Source organism: Magnolia sinica, chromosome 17 (assembly GCF_029962835.1).
Source record: "Magnolia sinica isolate HGM2019 chromosome 17, MsV1, whole genome shotgun sequence".
NCBI lineage: Eukaryota > Viridiplantae > Streptophyta > Magnoliopsida > Magnoliales > Magnoliaceae > Magnolia > Magnolia sinica.
The window spans coordinates 73,016,711-73,043,330 of record NC_080589.1 but is presented as its reverse complement, the minus strand read 5'-3'; the positions used below and the strand labels follow the sequence as shown (position 1 = coordinate 73,043,330).

General features: G+C 40.2%; 2 protein-coding genes across 3 annotated transcripts in view; one reads left to right on the top strand and one right to left on the bottom strand.

Annotated features, from left to right (window-relative positions):
- LOC131230272 (uncharacterized) overlaps positions 1–18,955 on the top strand; it is a 66,450-nt gene extending 47,495 nt beyond the window's left edge. The window contains exons 4-5 of one of the 2 annotated variants that reach the window (XM_058226110.1): positions 17,919–17,970; positions 18,498–18,955. In XM_058226110.1, coding sequence (XP_058082093.1) covers positions 17,919–17,970; positions 18,498–18,598 — 153 coding nt within the window. In that variant the 3' untranslated portion in view covers positions 18,599–18,955. The remainder of the gene's footprint in view (positions 1–17,918; positions 17,971–18,497) is intronic. The other variant, XM_058226109.1, reaches the window with a different exon arrangement.
- Positions 18,956–20,848: 1,893 nt separating this feature from the next.
- LOC131231378 (protein HLB1-like) lies at positions 20,849–24,878 on the bottom strand. The gene is made up of 3 exons (XM_058227544.1): positions 22,653–24,878; positions 21,440–21,530; positions 20,849–21,315 (listed from the first exon to the last, which is right to left on the bottom strand). The coding sequence occupies exons 1-3, from the start codon at positions 23,673–23,675 to the stop codon at positions 21,125–21,127; spliced, it is 1,305 nt and encodes a 434-aa protein (XP_058083527.1). The 5' UTR covers positions 23,676–24,878; the 3' UTR covers positions 20,849–21,124.
- Positions 24,879–26,620: the final 1,742 nt, after the last annotated feature.

Below are 26,620 nucleotides of genomic sequence, written 5' to 3'. Positions count from 1 at the left end.
GGTTCAGAAAAGTGGGCCCGATAGTCAAGAAAAGCCCGTCATGGGATCTCATGATCGTGGCCCACTCGTCGGATTGATTTCATATTTTAAGTTTTGTTTATTGTTATTATTTAGAACATTGTGAACACTTTATATTTCTCTGTTTGGTTTTTATTTTAGTTTACTTTATCGCCAAGTAATAGGTTACGCACATGGTGCGAGTTTTGGGGTATAGGATTTTCCCTATAAATAGGCACCCCTTGTAGTTCTTTGGATTCATTGAAGTTAATAAAAAAATTTGTGCTTTATTTTTCTGTTTTCTTCGTGAGTTGTGGAAGAATTCAAAAGTAGGTGCAAAGCCCTTCCTTTTCGAAGGGCTAACTACCGTGGTGCAAAACCACATCGATCCCGATTCACCCCCATCCTCCATCATCTTTTTTTCCATCTTGCTCCACCATCCGTACTTCGAATTCGTCCTTTTGTTGCATCAGATTTCTTCATTACAGTAGGTTTTCAGATTTCGGCCCGCAGGCGAGCTGAAACTTCGGCGGAGCACCACGCACAAACCGTACATTGAATCGAGCTGAGATTTGGGGATTTTGGAGACTATCCTTAGCTGACCAGGGCCAGGGTGGCCTTTTTTTGAATAGTGGGCCTCACACATGTGCTGCCGGGATCACACGTACGTCCGTCTGGCCATTGTTGCTGTCCACACGCGGGATCATCTTTTGGCTCAGGTTTTTATCTTCTTTTATCCTCTCATAGCCATTTTTTTCATGAATCCTAGCCCTAGATTACTTTTTCCCAAACGTATTTGCCAATTTTCTTACCCTAGGGTTCCCCGAATTGGAATTTCTGAATCCCTTGGATTAGGGACTGATTACTATGCATGCGTGGATGATTATTTATTATCTTTGAGTATTGTTTGGTTCATAATTTTTATTGATCCAGCCCTATCATGTGTAGGCTTGGACCCGCATAGATTCCCCTTAATTGAATGTTTGAACTTTCATGTGGGATATGGAATTTGTGTAATTGTTTCTGAACTAACGTGATCTTAAGCCTGAAATCTCGCATGTTATATTTAATTTTCATGTCCTGCATCAAATTTGGTATCAGAGCATAAGGTTCTTGTAGGGGAATTCACCACATATTTAGGGTTTAGTTTGTTTGAGTCCTTCATGCATTCAGTCCATCACATATAGCTGAATTTTAGTAACAGTGTGTAGTCTCCTTCATATAGAGTCTCGTAGGGTCATTTAGTTTTTTTTTAAGATACATATAGTTGCCATAGCAGGTCCTTAGGTTGAGTTAGCTTGTGTATGCCCACACGTGCGGGTCGCGGTTTTGGTTTGCACCCTACTCTAAACATGGAGCAACTACAAGAATCAATGGCCAAGTTAGCCCAGCAGGTTGAGTCTATGTCTAAGCGCTTGGAACAACACATAGATCAACGCCTTAACCAATTTGATGATCGTGTTACTCAAATAGGGGCCTCCCTCAGGGCAAACCCCACCATTGGGGAAGATGCCCATTCTCAAGCAGGTGGTCAGGAGATTAGACCAAGGAATGGAGGCGGCCAAGGAGTTGGTCATGGGCGCGCACCTATGCACCCACCCCGTGAGGGACATCATGACCAATATGACCCAGATGCGCAACTCCTCAAGGGAGTTAGAGTAGATGCCCCTACTTTTGATGGCCACTTAGACTCTAAAGCTTTTTTAGATTGGTTGGCGAATATGGACCACTATTTTGAGTGGTATGATATTTCGGATGCTCGACGAGTCTGATTCGCCAAGATGAAGCTTGTGGTTCAAGCAAAGAGGTTTTGGGCGACGGTTGAACGAAAAAAAGAAAGGGCGAGGGAACTCCCAATAGTCCATTGGGGAGAAATGAAAGAAACATTGAAAGAGAAGTACCCCCCTTTCTCTTATCGCCTGCGGTTGATTGAGGAGTGACAGTCTCCTCGACAGGATTCCATGAGTGTTGCTGACTATATTGAGAAATTCGAAGAGTACTTGACCCGCTGTGAGGTTGATGAGGACCCCGTACTCACCCTTGCTCGTTTTAAAACGGGCCTCCGTCCTGACATTAGGAGAGAATTGCTCGCCAAAGACATATACACTATCGAATAGTTGTACCAAGTAGTGTTAGATGTCGAGCAATACCTTAAAGCATCTGTGGGAAGGCAGTTTGACTTTCGCGAATCCGGTGTTAAGGCCAACCCCTCTGGGGCTAGACCTAACACGGGATTCCAAAACAAACCTTCCCCTAATGTTCAGCCCAGACCTATGGATGATAAGGGTAAAGAGATTGTCGGTTCTAGTTCACGTGGAAGTGGGGCTACTGGGTGTTTTAGGTGTCAGGGGTTTAGTCATTTTGCACACCAATGCGGCACGAGAGAGGGCACCAAAGTACTCCTTATTGATGGGCAAGTAGAAGTAGTGCCCCCAAAGGGTGATAGTGAGGAGGAGGAATATGAGCCAGTCGGAACCCCTAGTGATGAGGAAGAGGGAGCACAAGAGTCTGTGACCCTCGTAATTGTGCGTTGCGCCTTGGCTCAAGCCAAGAACACTGATGACTGGCGCCGCAACACGATCTTCTACACTTATGCAAAATGTGGGAAAAAGAGTTGTAAGATGATCGTGGATAGTGTTGTGCCAACGTGGCATCGACTAACACTGTGAGTCATTTGGGCTTGAAGATGGAAGTCCATCCTCAACCCTATAGAGTCTCCTGGGTTGATGAAACATCCATTCCAGTCTCGCACTGCTGTCTTGTCCCTATTCAGTTCGAATCTTATAAAGACACAATTTGGTGTGATATTGTTCCTATGGATGTGGGCCATATCATTCTGGGTAGGCCGTGGCTCTATGACAGAGATGTGACCATATTTGGTTGTTCAAATATGTGTACATTCTGGTTTGATGGCAAGAAGGTCAATCTAAATCCTCTGCCACCCAAGAATACAACTGGAAAAGAGTTCACCACACAGAGTGGTGTGAGCGGCCCAAAAGAAGTGAAGGAGTCGAAGTCCAAGTCCAAATCACTCCATATTTTGAATGCCAAAGACTTTGAGCGAGAGACGGAGGTGGACTCGATGATATACGCCCTTGTAACTAGGGAGAGTATACCAGAGACTAGCGTAGAGTTACCCACTGAGGCCATTCAGGTAGTACATGAGTTTCGTGATGTCTTTCCTGATGATTTACCGAATGAGCTTCCCCCTATGAGGGATATACAACATGCCATTGATTTAATCCCTGGGGCAACTCTACTAAACCTCCTGCATTATAGAATGAACCCGAAGGAGCACGCTGAGTTGAAGAGGCAGATTGATGAACTCCTAGAGAAGAGTTTCATTTGAGAGAGCATGAGTCCGTGTGCCGTGCCTGCCCTTCTTACACCTAAGAAGGATGACACATGGAGGATGTGTGTTGATAGTAGGGCCATCAACAAAATCACAATCAAGTATCGGTTTCCCATACCGCGTCTTGATGACATGCTAGATATGATGGCCAATGCACTATCTTCTCAAAAATTGACCTCAAAAGTGGGTATCACCAAATCCGTATACGCCCTGGTGATGAGTGAAAGACGGCCTTCAAGACGAAGGATGGGCTATATGAGTGGCTAGTTATGCTTTTTAGGTTAACTAATGCCCCAAGCACTTTCATGTATGTGATGACCCAAGTGTTGAGACCCTTCATGGGAAAGTTCCTGGTCGTATATTTTGATGATATTTTGATTTATAGCATGACTAAGGAGCAACACCTCAACCATTTGAGGTAGGTTTGTGGGATCCTTAGGGCCGAGAAGTTGTTCACCAACCTAAAGAAGTGCGCGTTCTTATCTAGTAGTGTGATCTTCTTAGGTTTTATTGTGTCAGCTGAGGGCGTATCGGCGGATCTCGAGAAGGCAAGGCCATCGTTAATTGGCCTGAACCCCGCAATATTCATGAGGTGTGTAACTTTCATGGCTTAGCCACTTTTTATAGGCTGTTCATTCGAGGTTTCAGTTCCATTGTGGCTCTCATTACGGACTGCATTAAAAAAGGAGAGTTTTAATGGACAAAGGCCGCCTCGAAGGCCTTCAAGGAGATAAAGGTCAAGATGATCGAAGCTCCAGTCACGCGACTTTCAGATTTTTCAAAAGCTTTTGAAGTCGCATGTGACACGTCAGGAGTCGGCATAGGAGGAGTACTTAGCCAGGAAGGGCACCCTGTTGCCTTTTTTAGTGAGAAACTGAATGAGGCGAAGCAAAGAAATTCTACCTATGACAAGGAATTCTACGCGGTAGTGCAATTACTACGCCATTGGCGACATTACCTGTTATCGTAAGAATTCGTCTTATTTTCAGATCACGAGGCCTTAAGATACTTGAACTCTCAGAAGAAATTAAGCCCCAGGCACGCTAAGTGGGTTCAATTCCTTAAAGAGTACACTTTTGTGCTTAAGCACAAGGCCGGTGTGGAGAATAAGCCCGCCGACGCGTTGAGTCGTCGAGTTGCATTACTCAACTCCATGAGCGTTGAAGTTACGGGCCTTGAGCGCATCAAAGAAGAGTATTCTGAGTGTCTAGATTTTGGGGTTGTGTATACGTCTTTAGTAGAGAGTCCGTCAGGAGCTAACAGTGAGTATTTAATTTTGGACAGATATTTGTTTAGGAGTGACCGCTTGTGCACACCACGCACCAGTAGAGAAGGATTTGATGAGGATAATGTGAAGAAGAGATGAGAATATTGAGAGAGAAGGAGGAGGAGAGTTTGGGAGAGATGATGTGTTAGGCTTGCTTGCCCTGACACATAATATTTTATTATGATAAAGCATATAGTACACTGCAGGGGAATAGGGAAGTGTGCACATGCACTTACACTAAAAGGACACACAATAAATACAATATACAATACACTAGCATTCTTTATAGTACTTCTCTTCGTAATTTTCTTGTTTGAGAGTTACATTCAGGGGCGGTCGCGGGTCTTTTCGGTCGTGACGAGACCATTGCCCTAGTGGAGGATAGATTTCATTGGCCAAGCCTCAAGTTGGATGTGGCCAAAATTATAGAGCAATGCCTTACTTGTCAACTGGCAAAGCAAAGGAAACAGAATACAGGATTATATACACCTTTGTCAGGCCCATTGATCCCTTGACAGGACATCAGTATGGACTTTGTGTTTAGACTTCCCAAGACTATTCGAAAGCATGACTCCATATTTGTTGTCGTGGATCGTTTCTCTAAAATGGCCCACTTCATTCCTTGTTCTAAGACCTCCGATGCCTCTCATGTTGCCAAGCTGTTCTTTAGTGAGGTCATCAAACTGCATGGGTTACCAAAAACCATAGTGTCTGACTGTGATGTGAGATTCATGAGTTACTTTTGGAAGACACTATGGCACATGATGGATACTAGGCTCCAATTTTCTTCTGCCTACCACCCTCAGACCGATGGCTAGACTGAGGTGGTTAATAGGAGCTTAGAGAGTTTACTTCGATATTTAGTGGGGGAGCTTAGCAGGACATGGGATGTCGTGCTACCCATAGCCGAGTTTGCATACAATAGTTCTGTCAATAGGTCCATAGGTCTAAGTCCTTTTGAAGTCATTACTGGTTATAAGCCTAGGAACCCTATTGATCTTATCCCCATGTCATTGTCACATAGGCCATTAAAGTCTGCAGAGTCTTTTGTGCATCACATACATTCATTGCATCAAGAAATCAGGCGAAAGATCACTACTAGTAATGAGCATTACAAATTTTCTATAGACCTACATAGACATTTCAAAAAGTTCAATATTGGGGACTTTGTGATGGTCCGCATCAGGCCCGAGCGGTACCCTCTAGGGGCCGTTCGTAAGTTACACGTGCGTAGCGCTGGGCCCTTCAAAATTATAAAGCGAAATGGTCTCAATGCATATGAGGTAGATCTTTCACTTTCCATGAGAATTAGTTCCACATTCAATGTGGAGGATCTAGTTGCTTTTCAAGGACCTACTGATACTTTGTCCGGCCCTTCGCCCACCCATCCTGATGCCCCAACCTTACCCTTTGATCCATGGCTTCTTCCTGACCTTTCATCTCAACCTCTGCCTCCCATACCTAGCCTTCACACACCCAGAGAGGAAATAGAGAATATCCTGGACCATGAGATAATTTCCATGTCTGATGGCGGGTTTTAGAAATACCTAGTTAAATGAAAGTCACGTCCAGCTTCAGACAGCGCGTGACTCACTAAGGAGGAGCTTCAGAGACTTAATCCCGACATTCTAGAGCAGTTCAGGAGTTTTATTTCGTAACTGGCGAAATCTTCGCAGTCGGGGAGAGTTGATGAGAACATCGTGCATACGCACGCCCGCACACCACCACCCCTATGCACGTACGTACGCAGAAGGAGGACCCCACCATCGATCTGGCTCGATAACGATGTCTAAGGAGAGCCTCCTAGTTAGAAGACAAGTTTTGGTCCAGAAAAGTGGGCCCGGTAGTCAAGAAAAGCCCATCATGGGATCTCATGATCGTGGCCCACTCATCAGATTAATTTCATATTTTAGGTTTTGTTTATTGTTATTATTTAGAACATTGTGAACGCTTTATATTTCTCTGTTTGGTTTTTATTTTAGTTTACTTCATCGCCAAGTAATAGGTTGCGCACATGGTGCGAGTTTTGGGGTATAGAATTTTCCCTATAAATATGCATCCCTTGTAGTTCTTTGGATTCATTGAAGTTAATAAAAAAATTTCTGCTTTATTTTTCTGCTCTTTTCGTGAGTTGTGAAAGAATTCAAAAGTGGGTGCGAACCCTCCCTTTTCGAAGGGCTAACTACTGTGGTGCGAAGCCACATTGATCCGGATTCACCCCCATCCTCCATCATCTTTTTTTCCATCTTCCCCCACCATTCGTACTTCGAATTCGTCCTTTTGTTGCATCAGATTTCTTCATTACAGCAGGTTTCCAGATTTCGGCCCACAGGCGAGCTGAAACTTCGGCGGAGCACCACGCACAAACCGTACATCAGATCGAGCTGAGATTTGGAAATTTTAGAGACATCCTTGGCCGACCAGGGCCAAGGTGGCCTTTTTTTGAATAGTGGGCCCCACACACGTGCGGCCGGGATCACTCGTATGTCGTCTGGCCATTGTTGCTGTCCACATGCGGGATCGTCTTTTGGCTCAGGTTTTTATCCTCTTTTATCCTCATAGCCGTTTTTTTCATGAATCCTAGCCCTAGATTACGTTTTCCCTAAGTTATTTGCCAATTTTTTTACCCTAGGGTTCCCTGAATTGGAATTTCTGAATCCCTTGGATTAGGGACTGATTACTATGCATGCATGGATGATTATTTATTATCTTTGAGTATTATTTGGTTCATAATTTTTATTGATCCAGCCCTATCATGTGTAGGCTTGGACCCGCATAGATTCCCCTTAATTGAATGTTTGGACTTTCATGTGGGATATGGAATTTGTGTAATTGTTTCTGAACTAACGTGATCTTAAGCCTGAAATCTCGCATATCATATTTAACTTTCATGTCCTGCATCATGACTAGATTCCAAATCAATCCGATTACCCCAAATCAAGATATTTATCTTCCCTCTTGATAAATAAACTTCATGCTAGTAACTTGAAGGTGCATATTATTTTTATGAAATATTTTGAATATATTAGGATGGATTAGGAAAATGAAAGATTACTTTGGCTAGTTCATGCCTATTAGTCCTAATACATTTTATTATTGGTTTTTCTTTTTTCCTTTCTCTTTTCAAAATCAGTTTCTTAGACTTCTTTTGTCCCTAACAGAAGGTTATTCTTACATCCAGTTTTCATCCAATATGAACATAAAGTAGGCCTGTGTATGCGATTAAGCAATTGGATTTGGAATGAGTTTCTTCTAGGATTTCCCCTCTAATCCACCGGAAGCATTTACTTTATGTTTGGGATTCCAAAGAATCCTGACTTCTTTGGATGGCAATGGGGAATGCTGGTGTTGTTGAGCCTTGACATTAAATGCTCAACATCCATAGTTCAAAAACTTGAAAACTCAAGACTCAAGTCAATGTTTAGCTGGGTCAACTCGAAGACTCCACCGAGTCCGTACCTGACCGAACTCAGATATTTTAATAATTAATTTAAAGTTGTTAGTGTGGTGATTTTTTTTTTTTTTAAAATAAAATGTTGGAAGGTGCTAGAGTGAATAAATTAGACAAAAATAAAATAAAATCTAGCACTATATGGTATGCAGGTAGTAGGTCACAGAAGAGAGGTTGACTGTTTGAATTCCATCATGCCCAACAATTTTCATCCTATGTTCCTAAAATAGAAAAACAATTGATTGAGTGAGTGATTCTATCGAGTCATGCGCACTCGACGAGTCTTGTCAACTCCTAATTAACACAGTTTCCAAGATTTTCGCTCCAAATCTGGCCGAGTAAAATTAACTCAGCCGAGTTTTGAGTCGAGTCACCAAGTTTTAGAACTACGACTGCATCTTGCTCCATTCAAGTTAACTAGTTTTGGGTCAGTAGTGGCTAGCTGGAACATCGACTGGCCACCAATAGTGTAAGTGGCCTAGCCTAGATTAGGTGGGTCTATATTCAAACTGTTGTGTTTCAAATGGTTGCAAGGGAAAGGAAGTGCGTTTTGTGCTGGTGGTGATGTTCTAAATATGGCCCATTTTGTAATCACTAGTCGATGTCTCTTTTCTAGCTTGCGACAAATTCTTTAATGACAAGATATAATACTATAGTTGCAATAGATTTTTTTTGGGTGATATGATGTCAATGTACTGAACGTTTCATAAAACGCAGTTTTGGATCTTTGTTTGATGATTTTTACTCAATTGCTATGGACTACTTCCATTTTTTGGAGAATTGAGCATTGTTAATGACAATCATAATGCTTGTTTTTATAATTAATCTAATCGTGGGAGCTAATGATCTAGGATGTTTGTCAGGCAGGTACACAATGAAAGAAACACGGCCGTATTTTGTTCTCTCTCTCTCTCCCTCTCTCCCTTTTTGACAGTCTTCTGATCCATTTTGGCTATGGACTGGAATCTTAGATCTAGTTAGTCATGTAGAGGTTGTTTATATATTGGATCAAATTCGTGCCTTAGAGAATGAGATGCTTTTGAGAATACGGAAGCAACATTTTTAAGGTTTTAAATATTAAAAAAATGCTGGTTGCAATTGAATTAAAAAAATAAATTTACTGACCTAAAAACCATGCTCCCCTTTCAAATCTTTGTAAGACTTTTGCCGGCGCTTTCATAGATTTTTATCGATGTTTTTCCATCTCTAAAAACCATTCTTTGAATATTTTTACCGGCGCTTGGACCGACTTTTGTTGGCTCTTTTTTGACTTTTGTCAGCACTTCTCAAGTTATTACCGGCGGCCAACAAAATTCGTTGGTAAAAAGTAGAATGGGCGTCGACAAAAATCTGTTAAATAATGGCAACCGAAAAGCACCGGCAAAGGGTGATTAGTGCCGGCAAATGATTTACCGACACACCCCTTTGCTGGATTTTTTGGGCCTTTAGTGGCGCTTTTGACTGCCGGCAAAGGCCCTTTTTTTGTTGTAATGAGAGGCAGCGTGTTGGTTGTGCTGCACCATGCTGACGAGTCACGAGTCTGGGCTGAGTCAGGACGGGTCTGACAGCCATTGTTGGACCATTTTTACGGCCAGAAAGAAGAAAGAAAGAGAGAAAGGAGAGAAGGAATAGAGAAAGAGAAAGAGGAAGAGAAATGAGAGAGATAGGGGGAGGTTGAACCCTTGGTTGCTGCCTAGTCAACTCGGCTGAAATCCATCGAGTCCCAGTGGGTTGAGCTAGGCTTGGGTTTGGTCTGAGTGTTGCTGGAGTTCTAGCAAAGAATGAGAGAAAGAGAGAGAGAGAGAGAAAAAAAAAAGAAAGAAACGAAAAGAGAAAGAAGAGCTTGCTACCAAGTCGACTGAGCAAGTCAACCCACCGAGTTCTGATTTCAGGACGCTTTCTGGGATGAGTTAGGCCACGCATCCTCCTTATGTCAGATAAGTTCACATCCAGATGTTTTATTTCTACTCAAGATCTTTAATGACTGTTTAATCATAGCGACACACTGAGTTGACTTAGTGAGTCAATTCCCTTCTTGTTTATTTATTTATTCTTAGATGCGGAAGAATCCTAATGCTGCTTGTAGCTAACTCCCGTCGTTCAATCTCTAATTAGAAAATTAACTTGTTTTTTCAGGCTTAAAATCGTCACACTTAGTTGCGTCGAGTTGATTAGCCATGTTGAACAAATAAGTGTTAGTCGATTCGTAGTTAGTAAGACCAGACAATCATTGGACCATTATCATCATAACAGGCTTCGACTCTAAGGGCACTCGTGCTTCCTAGCGGTGATGTAGGTGGTTCAAAACATAAGGTGATGATTTCTTCCCCTTGACCTTTCTACTGTCAAATTAGCATAAGGGATAGTTTCTATTTAAATTGCAACTGATTACTGATGTCTTTAATTCATGATCACATGCGTTAGTTATTGAATCTTATTTTCAACATTTATCTTACATGAAATTATATTTGTTGTACCTATACATCTTCACATGCTTACAGTGGTATTTATATGTCATCTAATTCATTCCTCTGTCTTACCTTATTTCAAAGAAAGAATTATTAAAAAAATTACAATATTCCAAAACTTAAGTAGGAAATAACATTTGATTTTTATTATAATTTTATGGAATGACTCACTTTAAGTGTTGAAATTTTAGGGATAATTTCCAAACAACGAATTTTCTACCTGATGAACATGTAAAATTTCACTAATGTTAATGTTAAGTCACGATTGAAAAAAAGAAATACATTAGGTATACTCAAGTGAGGTAAGCCAAAATTTTAATAAAAATAATATTTGTTATTCACCAAGAAGGCACCTGTATGCAATCTTAAATAACAAATAAAAATTAAATAGAAGTTAAATTTTACCAGTGATAATTTATTTAGTTTCTTCAAATATCTTAATTATATCAAATTCTAAAAGATAAACGAACAATATAAGTAGAAGTTAAAACATTGATAATTAAAATTTAAAAAGAATACGAAAAAGTAATAAAGTAATAATTCAATAATTTTTATTTGAAAATAAAATAATTTAAAAATAAATGTTAATGCAAAATTTAAACTAAGTTAAACTATTAAAAAAGAATCATTACCAAATTTATATTTTTCATGATAAAAAGTTCAATTTATAATTTACAATTACTATTATAAGTTTAGAGATTTTATAGGCATCTTTCAGGCTTTGAAAACTCATGCAGTTTTAATTGCATTTATTACAATCATGAAATTCAAAAGTAATAAAAAGCGAGTCATGTTTTTTCAGTTTCTTTAAATCAATGTTATATGTATGAAAAATAGTTACAAATGGAGGTATGAATGGGTTGGGCCAGGCCAGGGTGAGATCTGTATAAACCCAACCTTCAAGGTAGAACATATGTGCAAGCTCAACCCAAACTTTTGAAGGGATAAAACAATAAGCTCAAGCACGCTCGATATGTTTATTCCAAGATCAAGCCCAAGCCCAAGCCCAACTCTATGTTGACGCAGGTAAGGATGTGTTGAGGTCGAGCATCATCTTCCTCAAATGGATAACTATTTCGAATTGACGGAACTTCTCTAGACTCCTCACAGAGATGCCTCGAATCAACGAGGAAAAGCAAAAGAAAAGAGAATAAATCTAGAAAATTTGTAAATGGATTGATGAATGAAATAAATAAGCTTACAACCCTTTAAATAAGGATATTAAACCTTGGAAGAAGTTTCAGAATTAGGAATTAAACTAAAACTAAAACTCCTAGAAATTGTGACTTACTATAAATTGTAAACTTACTATTTATGGATGGTTGAGGTTCCAAGGTTTAAAATTTTAAAATTTTTTGAGATGACATTGGCTTTTAAACTACAACTAGTACTCCTAGGGGTTTTGGGAAATCCTCGATTTAATTTTTTTATATTTTTAGAGATGACATTGGCTTTTACTTTCAAACTTTTTGAGGAAATCCTCTAGTTTGAGAGTCAACTCATAATCTTCCACATCAATAGCTTTGTCCAAACCCATAAATTCAAGGTCTAACTCGAGATCAAAATCATGTGAGTCAACATCATGCTGAAGTGCTTCGACATGCAATCTTGGTACTTTATTGCTTGGAATTTTTGAATGATTTTGTGGATATATTTTTATGGCTTTGAAAATTTTTATGGTTTTTAGAGTTTTGCAAATATCTAAATTTTTTGAAAGTTTGAAATATCTTGTGTTTTGGGTTTTTAGGATTTTATGATTTTTTTAGGATTTTGATTTTAAGGGACCCCAAGCAGGACATCGACGCAAACTAGGGGTAGCTTTATTCGGTTTAGGGAGCCAAGCACCATTTGCTTTGGCTTTTATTGTGCCTTCATGGTTACTACGAACTAGCTACTGCCCTACACTCCCTCTCCTCATAAGGCAGGGCCAAAGGGATCAATTAGTGGATCCCCACTGTCGTGCCCAAACGTCATGATAAATCTGAAACTAGGCTCCGAGTCAGTGTTAGATGCAGTTTTTCCCAGCTCATCGTTGATGCATTGAGACTCTCTAGTTTCTTCCGGCTTAGGTGTGACTAACATTATGGTCTAGTCAATCAAGGGCAATTCTTACCCATTGTCCAAGTCATTGTTGGGCACCTCAATTAGGCTCAATCCACTTTTTTGGTCCTCTAAGGTGGAATTTGGCTTGCCCTCAGGATAAATGATCTCTACACCGATAAATTAGATTGGTGTGCAGATAAAGGGATTGCCCTCCATTTGACGACCTCATCCTCTTCTAGGACCTTTGTATTTTGATTTCCCTCACCTATAGAAAGCTGACATCATAGTCTTCTCCCATCCACATTCTCTTGAACCTCATTAACTCAGGCCGAGTCTTGGTATTTGAGTTGATAGCAAAAGATCTGACGCTCGACAAGAGAGAAGATGTAATTTGATCCGATGGAACATACAAGAGGGATGTAAGTCGTAGTCTCAAACTTGAGATTGTAGTATAGGATGTCCTCATCAGAGTGTTGTACATCTATGGTTAAGATGTCAGGATCCCAAGGGTTGGATGCTTCTATCAGAAAGATTTGATGGGGATTAGCTAGAATGATAAGCACTCTTATCATTGAAGATGTATTTGACCCTTTGGTGAAGATTCGAAGAAATGACACCAAATCTAAGGTGTTGGGACTGATCAGAAAGGATATGGAATGACGCTAAGATGTCCCTCGGCCTGTCTTCTAAAGTCATCAGATGCAGAAATTATATGTCATTGGGAACCAACAAATATTGATACACTGAAAGCTTGGAATCATAGATAATAGTGTCGAAGGGATCAAAGTAAGTGATTGGACTCCTTGCTTGACAAAAGGCCGAGTAGAATTAGACAGGTCCCTTTGAGAAGTAGACCTTACTCCCTCGATGGTGGCCACATGATTTAAGCTAGGCCCTGACGTTGCAAGGGCATGCTACATGCTATACGAGGAAGGGGCTTTTTTTGGAGGATGAAATGACTAGAGACCAGATAAGCAAGGGGTGCCCCTTACAAGTGGCCCACCTTTCACAAGGCACGCAGGTAGAAAGAAGACCCACCAACTCACTGCAGTACAAAATGACCCTCACATAAGTTGCGATCAACAAGCACGTGATAATCACACGTGCAAACATCGAATATCTGGCCCACTCATGATCACTACCATCCATACCTTTCCTTGTTTTTTTGAAAGGCATCTGAGTGTTGTGTCAGACTAGAAATGCTACTTGCAAGACTTGAATGTGTGGATATGGCTCATGTGTATGATATCTAGGCCCATCATCTAGTGGCCCATCATGGATACGGTTAAAAAAATACATCGGTTTTAGGTGTGATTATATGTTGCTCCACTTGTGCACCCAACTTTTGAGTTCCTTTTTTATCAGGATGATTCTTGGCATGTGCTTTCTGGATGTCATGACATACATAGGACTGGGCCCAGATGTGACAAACTACGTCCACTTTCATTTGGGCTTCTTTTGGGTCCATCTATGCGAAGAATAGGTTTGTGTCCTGCTCTACATCACCTAACCTATCGCACATAGAGTCGGGCTTGGGTTTGATCTTGGAATAAACATCTTGAGTCTGCTTATTAATTTTAGCCCGTCACAAGTTTGGGCTGAGCTCACATATAGGTTATACCTCGCAAGTCAGGCTTAAACAGACATCGCCCTAGCCTAGCCCAAACCATTCACATCTTCATTTGGAACTATACTTTATATATTTAACGTTGATTAAAAGAAACTAAAAAAGACATGACTTATTATTCATTATATTTGAATTGTATGATCGTAACAAATGCAACTAGAAGTTCGTTAGTTATCAAAGCCTAAAAGGCGCCTATAAAATATCTAAACTTATGCTACTAATTGTAAATTAAAGGTTGAATATGATTATCATGAAAATTATAAATTTGATAATGATTATTTTTAAATATTTTTACTTATTTTAAACTTTGCATTGATGTTTATTTTTAAAATATGTTATTAAAAATTTCAAAATAAAAATTATTAAATTATTATTTTTTCTTATTGTTTTTAAATTTTAATTATTAGTGTTTTAAATTCTACTTCTATTCTTTTTTTGTCTTTAAGGATTTGACCTAATTAAGATATTGGAAGAAACTAAAGAAATTATCACCGGTAAAATTTAATTTATATTTCATTTATATTTCTTATTTAAAATTGCATGCAAGTGTTTTCTTAGTGAATAACAAATATTATTTTTTATGAAAATTTTATCTTACCTCACTTGAGTACCTAATGTATTATTATTATTTTCAATCGTGACTTAATATTAATGAAATCCTCCTGACGAATTGTTTGGACATGATCTCAAAATTTCATCACTTTAGTGGGTCACTTAATAAAATCATAATAAAAACCTAATGTTTTGTCCTACTTAAATTTTGGAAGATTATAATTTTTTTAAATAATTCTTTCTTTGAAATAAGGTAAGTGAGATGAATGAATTGGATGACGTACCATTGTATTGAACATTGTACTCGCAAAATGAAGGCAACTTAGTGCGCTTATGTTTTCTCTGATCTACACTCAGGTTATCTTGGCATCATTTTGCGAGATATCAAGATTCTACACCCATACACATTGCATATTTGTACCATAGTTCAAACTGTTCAAAAAATTGACGAGGCATAAATGACAAAATATTATAGGAAAAAAATAATATAACTAGTCTGATTTCCTTATTAATTCTTACCCCTCGATCTTTTACTTTTTAAACATACCCTTGATAATCATTAATATGATGGTTATAAATTTTCAATTTTTATGAATTTAGAGATACAACCAGTAATAATGGTACCCACAATTTCGATGATTAATAATGGAAATCTTGATCCAACTTTCTAGTCCAATATCTTTTGAGTCTAGCTATCCACATGATTATCCTTGACCTCGTCCTACATCACAACCTGAACTCGATTGGCCCAACCCACCCAAACCAACCTTGTCTCACTTCGGGTTGGGCATGCACTGAAAATCATCAACCGGACTCAGGTTGTGGCAACAAAATCCTATATTGCCGTGTGCATACATATGAGTTAATTAAGAGTTAAAAAGACTGATGTTATTATCAATGAACAGTGGGCCCCGCTTGTTAAAATTGTTCGCATTAGGAATGTAATTGTACAAGAATGTATACGACACCTCAACTGAAGTTAAAGAGAGGGCTGCCTTGTGCATGGTTTCATTCCATTGCTTAGAGAGGAAATGCTAATATGCAATGTTCATCATCGAAGGTCCATGCACCTCTCTTACTGGCTACTGCGGTGGTCACCATGTGGATGGGCTATATTCAAAAAATCCAAGTGGCTGGATAACTCTTGCAGATCCATTTGTTGCAAGCTTTTCTGGTTGAATGTTGATCGTTGCTCTATTTTGAGCTAACCGTTCCCTTCTGCAGGCTGGCTGCCAATCGGATGTTTAGCATGTTCCAATCTCCTTGCTTCGCATATACACATGATGAGTGACCAGATCAACAATCTCAATCCACATGTTGCCCAGGTGTACTGTGAAGAGAGTGCTACATAGACCTTCAATGTTATTTCATGAGCTGCATATTAGCATTCTTCTTGCTGTTCATGGTTGGACATACCGTGTGCATGTCTATACTGAATATAGGCTGTGGGTGAAATCTTCTTTTTGACTATCTATTTTCCTCGTATGATTTTGGTCCACGTGATGAGTAGATTGATCTGATTTATGGGCTTCCACATGTTCATGGTTGGACTTGCTGTGTGCATGTGTTCCACGTTGCAATTCATCTCTTCAATCTCTCCTCACAGGAGTCATAATAACATTCCTCCTTGAGATGTAATAGGTTCTTTCATTTCCTTCCTAAATCATTCAGGGCGTGTTTGGACAGGCCCATCCCACGGTATTAGATTGTAATAGGGTGGATTGCATTCCTTGAGGAGATGTAATAGGTTCTTTCATTTCCTTCCTAAATCATTCATATTATGGTCAATTCTGTTATTATGTCTACAACATATGTAATTTTTGTAACTTCCGCCCCTCTCCCCCGCCTCCCCCCCCCCCCCATATTATGGTCAATTCTGTTATTATGTCTACAACGCATGTAATTTTTGTAACTTCCGCCACCACCCCACCCCCCCACCTCCAAAAAAAAAAAAAAATTTCTGTTGCAATTGTACTTGTGAGAAATTCGATGATCCTTGGCCTGAGGATATGTTTTTTAAAGCTTCGGTCTGTATAAGTGGGTTTCGTGGTTCAGTGATCCACATTATTGATTTGATGGGCCCCACCATGGATAGACCATGCCCCCAAGGTTCCTGCTGGCACAATCCTAATCCCTCAATTGGTTGCCTGAAATAGATGTTTAAGAACAAAAAAGCATTTGTTCGGACAAAGGCCAAAGGTTGGATGTCTGCAGAATCAAAGCCACCATTATTAGGTGCTCCCTCCTTCCCCAAAAATGTTATGGATTTTCATTAGAAGATTGCATTCTGATTGGAGTTTTGAGGCAGTGCCCATCGTATCCCTTTTGTTTCTCTTTGGTCTTGTGGGCTGGTTATCTTGTTTTTTATTTCATTTTGGGTCTAGTCTCATCTCTTTAAATTTGCAGCCAGAGACCCTCTGTTGTTTGGTTCTTCTGCTTTTTTGTTGGTTGTGGCCTGTTTGTAGGAGTTTTTTTTTTTTTTTCCTGGTTTTAGCTTCTTTTTTTTTTTTTGCTCCTGAAAAAACATTGGATGTCTACTGTCCTCAAATCTGGGGTATTTTTTGGGGAAAGGTGCATAGTTGGTCAGGCCCGTTACTCAATTGTCTTGATTGCTAATCCTAGGCCCAACTTATACAGACTCGGGGCCTGAGGATACTACATATCCACAGACTTCTTGTGGGAAATCCTCTCTACTTGATCCCTTTCAAATGCTGTATCAAGAGTTACAGTTCCTTGATTACATTTCACCTATTAGGTTTCATTTGGACGCACAAGTGCATTGAATCACGAACACTTAATTTAATAGGGAAAAATGACTAAAACCAGTAATGTTTCGCAGCATCCATAACAAGGATGTAGCCCCCAAATTGCAGTTGCGTTTTCAAAGAGAACTAGTAAGTAAAATGTAATTGCAATTTTGATCCCACACCTTCATGTGGATGTCATGGACTGAAATTACAACTTTGTTAGTTCCTCTTTATTAGATTACTAACTGAAATTCAATTCGATGGTGCGTCCAAACATAACCTTGATCCACTCTCCAAGGTTTCTTTTGTGGCCGTTCATCACCATCATTACCATCTACATCACCCTCATACTCTGGTGGATCGTTGCAACTCTAAATAAAGCAATTTGTTTTGTTTTTCTTTTTTGTTTGACAGATAGGAGAGTATGAAGAAACAATGGGTACATGCTTTGTCTTCTCGGAAACTGGTAAGTCTCATATTAACATCCATATTAAAATTTTCATTTTGTAGAGATTAGGAATCTGAGCTTTCCTGAGTCCACATCCTTGCTAGTGTGGTGGACGTGCAATATCCAAGCCATCCATCAGAAGGGCACCACTAAGTAGATTCCCCATACCAAGAATCATTCCAGTCCACTAGTCAGGTGGTCCACAATCAACTGAACAAATGTACAGCTGTGAAAAAACAGCCAAAGTTTTCTAACCTGTCAACTTATTTCTAATATCATGGCTCACCTACTGAATGGACCCTTTTCCTTTGGGCAGTAATATCTTCATGGTGAGGTCTACGTGATGGATGGCTTGAATATTTCATCCGGTGGCCTGTAAATTAGCTGACTTGTACATTGTGTGGGTTTTACAAACCTATATGAATCATATCTTATCTTTTGTTTTGTAGTTTTTTTTTTTTTTGTTCTCTCTCTCTCTCTCTCTCTTTATTTTACCATTTTTTATGCATTGTGTATCTATTTATGAAAGAAAATTCTACTGGCAGTTGACTCCAATCAGGCTTCAACCAAAGCAGTCAAGCCCATTGCTCGCCTTCACAAAACTTTGAAGTTTAGATTATTACCTCAAGATGACAATCAGAAGTGATGACTAAAGCATCTGCCTAGATCAAGTAGGCCCGCCATGGATGGTGTTTACTGTTGCAGCCTAAGGGTCCTGAGCTCTCGCCCCAGCATGTAAATATGATGTAAAAGAAAAGCAATAGGGTCTTAATAGGAGTAATTTGAAAAGAACGGAGAATGTCACATTGACGTCTGATTTTATTTCATATATATAAAAAATTTCATAAAAAAAAATTATAAAAAGGGTGGACAGGAGAGGAATTATTCAAATAGCAATGAGGAATTTCTTGTGACATTGGATCTATTGTTTTTTATTTTTAAAGCAAATATGAGTACTTGATGAGAAATGCACAGGCAGTTTGTGCCAGGTAAGATTTAAAGAGGTGATTTGTGTTTAGAGGTATTCAAGATCTGGGTCATCACTCCATTTTTTACATAGATGTGTCGTCCACCATCAGCCTGTCTTTTGGTGCAGGGCATGTTCATGGTGGAACCCATTGATCTGGGTCTTGTACCTGTGCCTTAGTGGCAGTGGGTGGCAATGTGCCACATCTGGTCTGGCCAGTGTGAAGCGATGCCTGGTCCACTAATTTATACCAAAGATGCAGGCCCCAGAAAATCAAGCCTGAACTGGATTTCACAGCCATTGATACTCCTGCCTTGGTTGGGTTCGGGCAAGTCATTAGTGATCAAACTTCAGCTGGTCTTCCACACCTGGTGGGCCATGCTTTGGCATAGAAATAAGCCAATCTGGACCATATCAGGCCAACACCAGTAGCCCATAGACTCAGATCATTGCATTGCAAGTCCAATCCATATGGCTATTGCTCAATGGTGAGAGAATGGACAGAGATCAACGACTACTGTGTAGAGTTCCATGCTCAGGAAAACTCGGCTGAGTCAGATTATGCTAGAAAGCATGAAGCTTGAAGTTCACTTTTACAAAAATGGGTGAGCTTTCAACCTAGCGAGTCAACTTGGTCTCATTAAACTGAAAGAGGGTCTGTCAATTTTCATCTGCTTGGTGCAGATTTTGATGGCACATATACATTGGGACACCTGATGAGAGGCCTAGATCTTGTGTCTTGCTACACTGGCATTGACATTTGCATTTGTGCTGCCCAATGCCTCTACAATTGCTTCTTAAATGCATGTGAAGGCTTTTTTTTCTTTCCAAATCCATCAATTGCCAATTTTAGAGTGAAATGTTGATAAAGAATCTCATATTTGCTGCATCGGAATATAAAAGTAGATAGTTCACTGCTTGGATTAACTTGAATGCAGAAGGCAGTGAATGCATGGTGGGTATGGCACTCTCAAGTTGTGCAAATGGCACATACTAACTCACTCAAAGCATTTAAGTTGTGGGAATTGCATTATTTTCCAAATTTCGGATTCATATGGTGTTTGTAGCTTTTGATTAATAAGAATTTATTTGTTAAATATGGACCATTGACGGTTTTCACATGTATAATTTTTTAGTGCCCATTTCTCAACCAACTTTACCCCAGTATAAACAAAATTCTCCTTACAAAAAGGAAGAGATAGCTGTCGTACGGTTCTAAATTCCTTAAAAGCCACATCCAAAAAATGGAAAGGTTTACCACATCCAAAAAATAATTTTGCCCACATCTACTGACATTATATATAGTGGAGATGGGGTATACTGACATCCATTTTCGCAAATGATACCTCTAATTTTTCAGAAAATTTAGTATCATTACACACATGCACATGCCGCCATCCAAACAACCCATGTGTAGGACATCTAAGCCATGCATAAGTTGGACCCAACCATGAAAATAACCTAGCACAAAGTTCAGGCCACTCCACTCATCAACCAGGCCCAGACCACTTGGTGGTCCGATTCACCATACGCTTGGCCTGATTTTTGCACCAGGTGTTCTTCATGGTGGAGAGCACAATATGCATGACCTGCATTTCCGAATGTGTGACATGTTGGCAGTTTAGGTTAGTTGCATGCAGAGTTCTCATGCAACTGGTTGTAGGTGATGACTTGTCAGCAATCTGTACTGAAGAGAAATAACCTAAGACCAGGGCCATGTTTGGATGCACAAGTGAACTGAATTGCAACCATTCAGTTTAATCAAGAGGCAATGACAAAAATTAATGAGGTTTCCTTCCCTCAAATATGAATACTAAGGAAATTACAATTTGGTTACTTTCATTTTATTAGACTAATAATGGTTGAACTTCAATCTGGTAGTGCATCCAAATGCACCCATGGAGTCAAAATAACACAGACTATTCAAAATTCCCAACGAATCTATGATACCCAATCGGTATTATTGAGTATAAATTCTAAATAACAACAATTCTAGAATTTAAAATCCTAGTAGATCTGGATCTCATGTCTCCCTCTTGGAAAGAGATTCCTCATCTTACATTATTTGAACATCCAAGCAGCCGGCTTCGAGTACTCCAATATCTCGAAGGATCCTATAATAGATTGGGATTTTATTAAATAGTTGCAAAATTACTTGTGTGGTTTTGATATACATGAAGATAGAGCTTTGCTTGAAGATGATTATTATAAATGCCTATAGTTTAGCTCTGATATACACGACGATAGAGCTTCTCTTACTTCAACATTATCAGAGTCCATCCGCAGTGCATCTTCAAAGAGCCTCTTTGCTTGATGAAGCAGCTTCCTCTCCTCTTTACTACTACTCGGCCGTAGGTGAGATCGTTGCTGCAGTGCTATGCCCCATCTGAACAGTCCTGTAAACCATATATACTACTTAGGAAGGATCTTCACTAGTAGTTTATGCAATAGTTCAAAAACCCCAACACAGATGTACAAGTTATAGATAGGTAATATGAGATACATGGAGTGGAGAAATACCATCTGGGGCATAAGCATTACTTCTCGACATCAGAGCATCGAATTTGTCAATCGCCGCTAGATACACCTGGTCGGCATCAACTGCTGCTTCCTGAAAATGGGAAAACAAATTAGACTGTATAGAAATTCAACAATCAAAACATAAAATGCCTTTAATAAAACAAGCTCTAGGCCAATTTGTGGAGTGCCTAATGAAGCACTATCAGATGCACGACCATTCAAATCTACTTAAATTGGCAAGTGCTGTCCAAATGAAACCTCTCAAATAAGATTCCTATTAGACTCTCTCTCTCTCTCTCTCTCTCTCTCTCTCTCTCTCTCTCTCTCTCTCTCTCTCTCTCTCTCTCTCTCTCTCTCTCTCTCACACACACACACACACACACACACACACACACATGCATTTCCAACTGTACGGAAGTTCTAATTTTCCAAGAGTCTAAAATAGAAGAAAGCTAGACCCTCCCCTCCCTCCCACCCTCACTCACATTTCCAACTATATGAAAGTTCTAATTTTCCAAGAATCTAAAATAGAAGAAAGCTATACTCCCTTTCAATAAAGGGCTGCTGACACGTGAGCCCTCTCTTTGCTCTCTCCTCTTTCTAATTTGCTAGACTCCCTTTCAATAAAGGGCTGCTGACACGCCAGCCCTCTCTTTGCTCTCTCCCCTTTTTAATTTTTCTTTTTTCCCTTTTCTTTTGCATTCTTTTTCAAATTCAATAACTGCCTACTTTCTCTCCCCCTTGATTAATGGCGTGCAGTAAGAATGCATGTGGATAGGTCCTTCAGGTGTTCTGCTGGACTACCCAAATAAACAATTTTTTACCAGAGTACAGGAAAACAATTGACCATCTCGATTTTGGCCAAGGAACACAAACAGTGGGGGCCACCTGCTGAATGTCTTGGATCTTGTGACCACTGCCATGTTAACATCCATGTGCACCCATGAATCATGCGGTTCGCTAATAGTTGCAACAAATGTTTAAGAAACTTCCTCTTCCATAGGAAATCTGACTATGCTGAATCAATCATCTCGGTTGAGTCAATGGAAAGCTGGCCAATATGCGTGCATGTGTGTGTGCATGCGCATGAATGCGAGTTTGGACTCGGTTCTCATAGCTCTGCAAATGGGATTTGATGCATTGAAGTCTGAGTTTATTCATGAGTTCTTTAACATTGAGAACAGTTTAAGTAACCAATGGCAGCAATGCTTACCGGTCCAATATCTGCGATCAACTGAGCACGGAAGGACAGTGCAAGGCCCCAATTATAGAGGGCTCTGATGTCATTCCCATCGATTGACAAGGCCATGCGGTACCTTCTTCCTGCCTCGACAAGGAGTTGTTCGCATTCTTCACACGCATCAACGAGAAGCAAGGCTACTTTATCTTTGCTCACGACTTTTTTAGATCCCGGAGGTTGAACTCTTGGTCCTCTTTCATCAGATGAGTCACTTCTTGATAGGAGAGTTCTCAACTCACGACTTATTCTCAGTTTAAGTTCTCCATGAAGAAGAAATGTGTTCCCCAGCTGACCAACAGCCCGTAAGCTCATCGGCTTCATAGCTATCGCTTTAGAGAGTAAGCTTGCAGACTTGTACAGCACGATCTCTGCCTTTTCTTCATCAACCCGACTCGTCAAACACTCTCTAGCATGTTTTAGAAGGCCAGTAGCCTTCTTCATATGCATATTAAATTCCTCATCATCTGATATCGTCGAAGACAATGGCATCTTACCTACTTCCGTATCAAAGGCAGATAAGCGATTATCTGAAATGGGTTGGTCTTCTAATCTCATGCTTTTCACTGTTCCTTGTTGCAAATCACATCTGTAAGTCTGTTTTTCATCTGTATACTTGCCATTCTTTAGGCCAGGAGAGGGAAAGTAAGCTCTATCACATTCCTCAAGAACCTCTTCTTGTTGCGGCAATGCCTTGGCTTCCGTACTTAATGAATCAAGCTCATTTGGTCTCCGACTGCTACCAAAATCAGCTGGATCACACACTCCGTCTCCCTCATTTCGGAACTGCAATACGTTCAGACGACTAAGCTCATCATCATATGAAAACAAATCATCATTGTAACTCTGTTGCCTAGAGCTTTTGGGTTGCTTCCCATTTATAGACATTGATTTGGCATTGCCGAGAATCTTTTCATTGTTAAGTAGCATCTCTGGCAGATTTCTTCTCACCATCTCCGATGATACTTCAGTTTTCTTGAATTTGAAAGTTGGCCCCATCTAATTGCACTACTTGTAAAGGTTGAGTCTTTGGAGAAGAAGACATTCCACCATTATTGTTCGGCCCACCTTCCTGTTGTTGCTGATTTCCAAAGACATTTGGATTGTCAAAGGACTCTTGATAAAAAGAACCTGCCTTAGCATTTTCTATGTTAATGCCGGACGCCGGATTTAAGCTTTTTTCTTCAATTCCACCTGCTAAAACACTACCAGTCATCGCATCCCCACCAATTCGATCACTTTCATTCAAATTCAACTGTTCCATAGATCCTCGCTTGATGCCATCCTTCGACTTCTGAGGTTTCGACCCAATTGAAATTTCCTGAAACAATCCTCCGACAAGAAATTTCACAAAATCAAAACCAACACCACCCATCTCTTTTCTTTTCTTACTTGACTTCTCACCGTTGCAGCTCCTCACGTTATGCAAAAAGCACATTTGGCCATTCCGGCCCCACACCCCGTTACTGCTCACAGATTCCTGATAATCATCAATGGAAGCTTCCACAAGATTCCTTGCAGGCACAATCTTTAACTTCACGGACTCGACAACTTCACAGTATCTTTCGATTTCACCCACTTCAACACTTTGCGAATCGATCGCAGTTTCCATCCCATTCTTCAATTCGGACAACTTCACATCTAATTCACGCAAAAGATTGCTGAAATTACCCATTTTCTCATCAAATTCGACCCGGCCACCGTCAACGCGGGCCCCACGAACGAACCCTATGGAAAACCCGACCACGAAAACCAAAACAGAAGCAGGAAAAACTGCAACTGAAGAAAATTTAACTCTAGAAATAGCCAGAGCAGATACAAATCCTACCAAAAACAGGAAAACATGCTTTTTTGTCGTTGAATCCTAACGAGATTAGAAAACTACAGAGCCCATCGAGCTCACCGGATTGATTGAGTTCTTGGCAGGAATCCAGGTCGCCCCATCCTCCAAAATCCGATGAATTTGAAGTGGGAGAAGCAGATATTGAGCTCAAAATCGGGAATTTTGTGTTCCTGCTCTGATTTCTACGGGGAAAATGGTGAAAGGGAGGGTTATTTTGGGAAAAGGGTCTGAAATTGAAGGGAGAGAGAGAAGGAGAGTAGGGGAGATGGGAGAAACGGAAGAAATTCTCGGAGATGAGAGCTTCCATTTGGGAGGGTTTCCGTGGGAAGAGAGATTGGAAAGGAGAATCTCAGTGTTTCTCGTTTGTATGGTTTGGTCTGGAGTGGGATTCCGTACTGTGGGGCCCCATGGTTAGCGATCATGACCGTTGAACATTTGGAGCAAACTGTAGATGGGGAAGAATCCACAGTTAGGATCTTGCAATGTGGGAGATCTTTCACCACCCGATCCATCTTTTGGCCCTAAAATCAACGGTCTCGATCCACAGTTGATCTGATGGACTTCATCGTGAAAGGGGAATGGGACATTCAAAGGGCCCCAAATATCCAAGGTTTTAAGACTCGGTGTGACTCGGACTGAATCGATTCAAGACTCGGCCATGTTCTCAGCGAATCAAGCCAACTCGCCCGCATTTCAATCCCCGCTAGACCATAATCCGTCTATGAAGGTCTCTGTGGGCGCCACTGTGGTATATGAGTTTTATCCATGCCGTCCATCCATTTTTCTAGATCATTTTAGGGTATAGATCCAAAAATGAAGTGGATCCGAGGCTCAAGTGGACCACACAGTGAGGATGTGTGGGGACTAAACATCTAACGGTGAAACTTTCTTATTGGCCACATTTTTTACCTTCTATCAAGCTGATATTTGTGTTTTCTCTTCCTCATCCAAGGTGAATATGACCTTATGGGGGCGCAGATTGAGTACGAACCCCACCGGGACCTAGCTACAGATGAACGGTCCGATCAGAGGCTCTAAGAGGTCCACTGAGATGTATAGATTTTACCTACTGACCAATTTATTTTTACATGTTATTTTAAAGCACGAGCTAAAAAATGAGATTCAGGGCTAAGTAAACCACACCAAAGGAAACAGTTGGATTTGAGAGCCATTCAAAACGTCCAAAGGTCACATCAGTTTTGTATGGAGCTAATATTTATGTTTTCCTTTTATAAAGTTATATGTGACTTTAAGAATACGTTGGATGGCAAATAAACATTACATTGGGCTTGAGATGGGAATTCAAATCACATTGCTTTATGTGGTATGGTCCACTTGAGCCATCAGATCACCTCCTTTTTTAGCTCATGTCTTAAAATATTATGTCAAAATGGATGGATGATGCAGATAAAACATATACAACACAATGGACATGGACAGAACTACCTATATCTAATTAGGTCCTGATGGTGGTTGTTAAAAAAGTTTCTTTTGGATACACCGAAAATAAAAAATAGAAAAAATAAAAATTATCATTAAGTTGAATCACGTATAAAATATGCTGTCCTTAAAGCGTGATTCGCCCCCTTATCAATTGCTGATGGGTTATAGGCGAATTGCTTCTAGGATAAGACAAGCTTTATCTGGATCCAGTGTGCAGCAATCACGATAGGTCCACTATGGAACAATTTAACGCAGTAGATTTATTCTGGCAGACTTAGATGATGGAGATGATAACAATATTCTAAAAATGAAGCTATGGACTGTATCTGATTTGATGGGAGAGATGGTGTGTTGAGATGATGAAATCGGACTGGAATGGTCCAGTTTATATAGGCCTCAGGTTTAGACCCGTTGTCGTGTGGTATTCAATGGTCCAGAACGTTTGAAAAACGTTTCTAGTCGTTGTCCATTAATCCCAGACGTTTTTGGTCATTAGATCTGTAGATCTGATCGTTGGATCATCCTGGCCCGTCCGTTTTCGGACCGTTGTGGCTTTTAAGGTAGCCATCCGTTTAAGAAACGGCTGGACGTTTCGAATTTAAGATCCGACCATTCTCAGTCACCTATAAAGTGCAAAGTGCGCCATCTAGCGCCACTA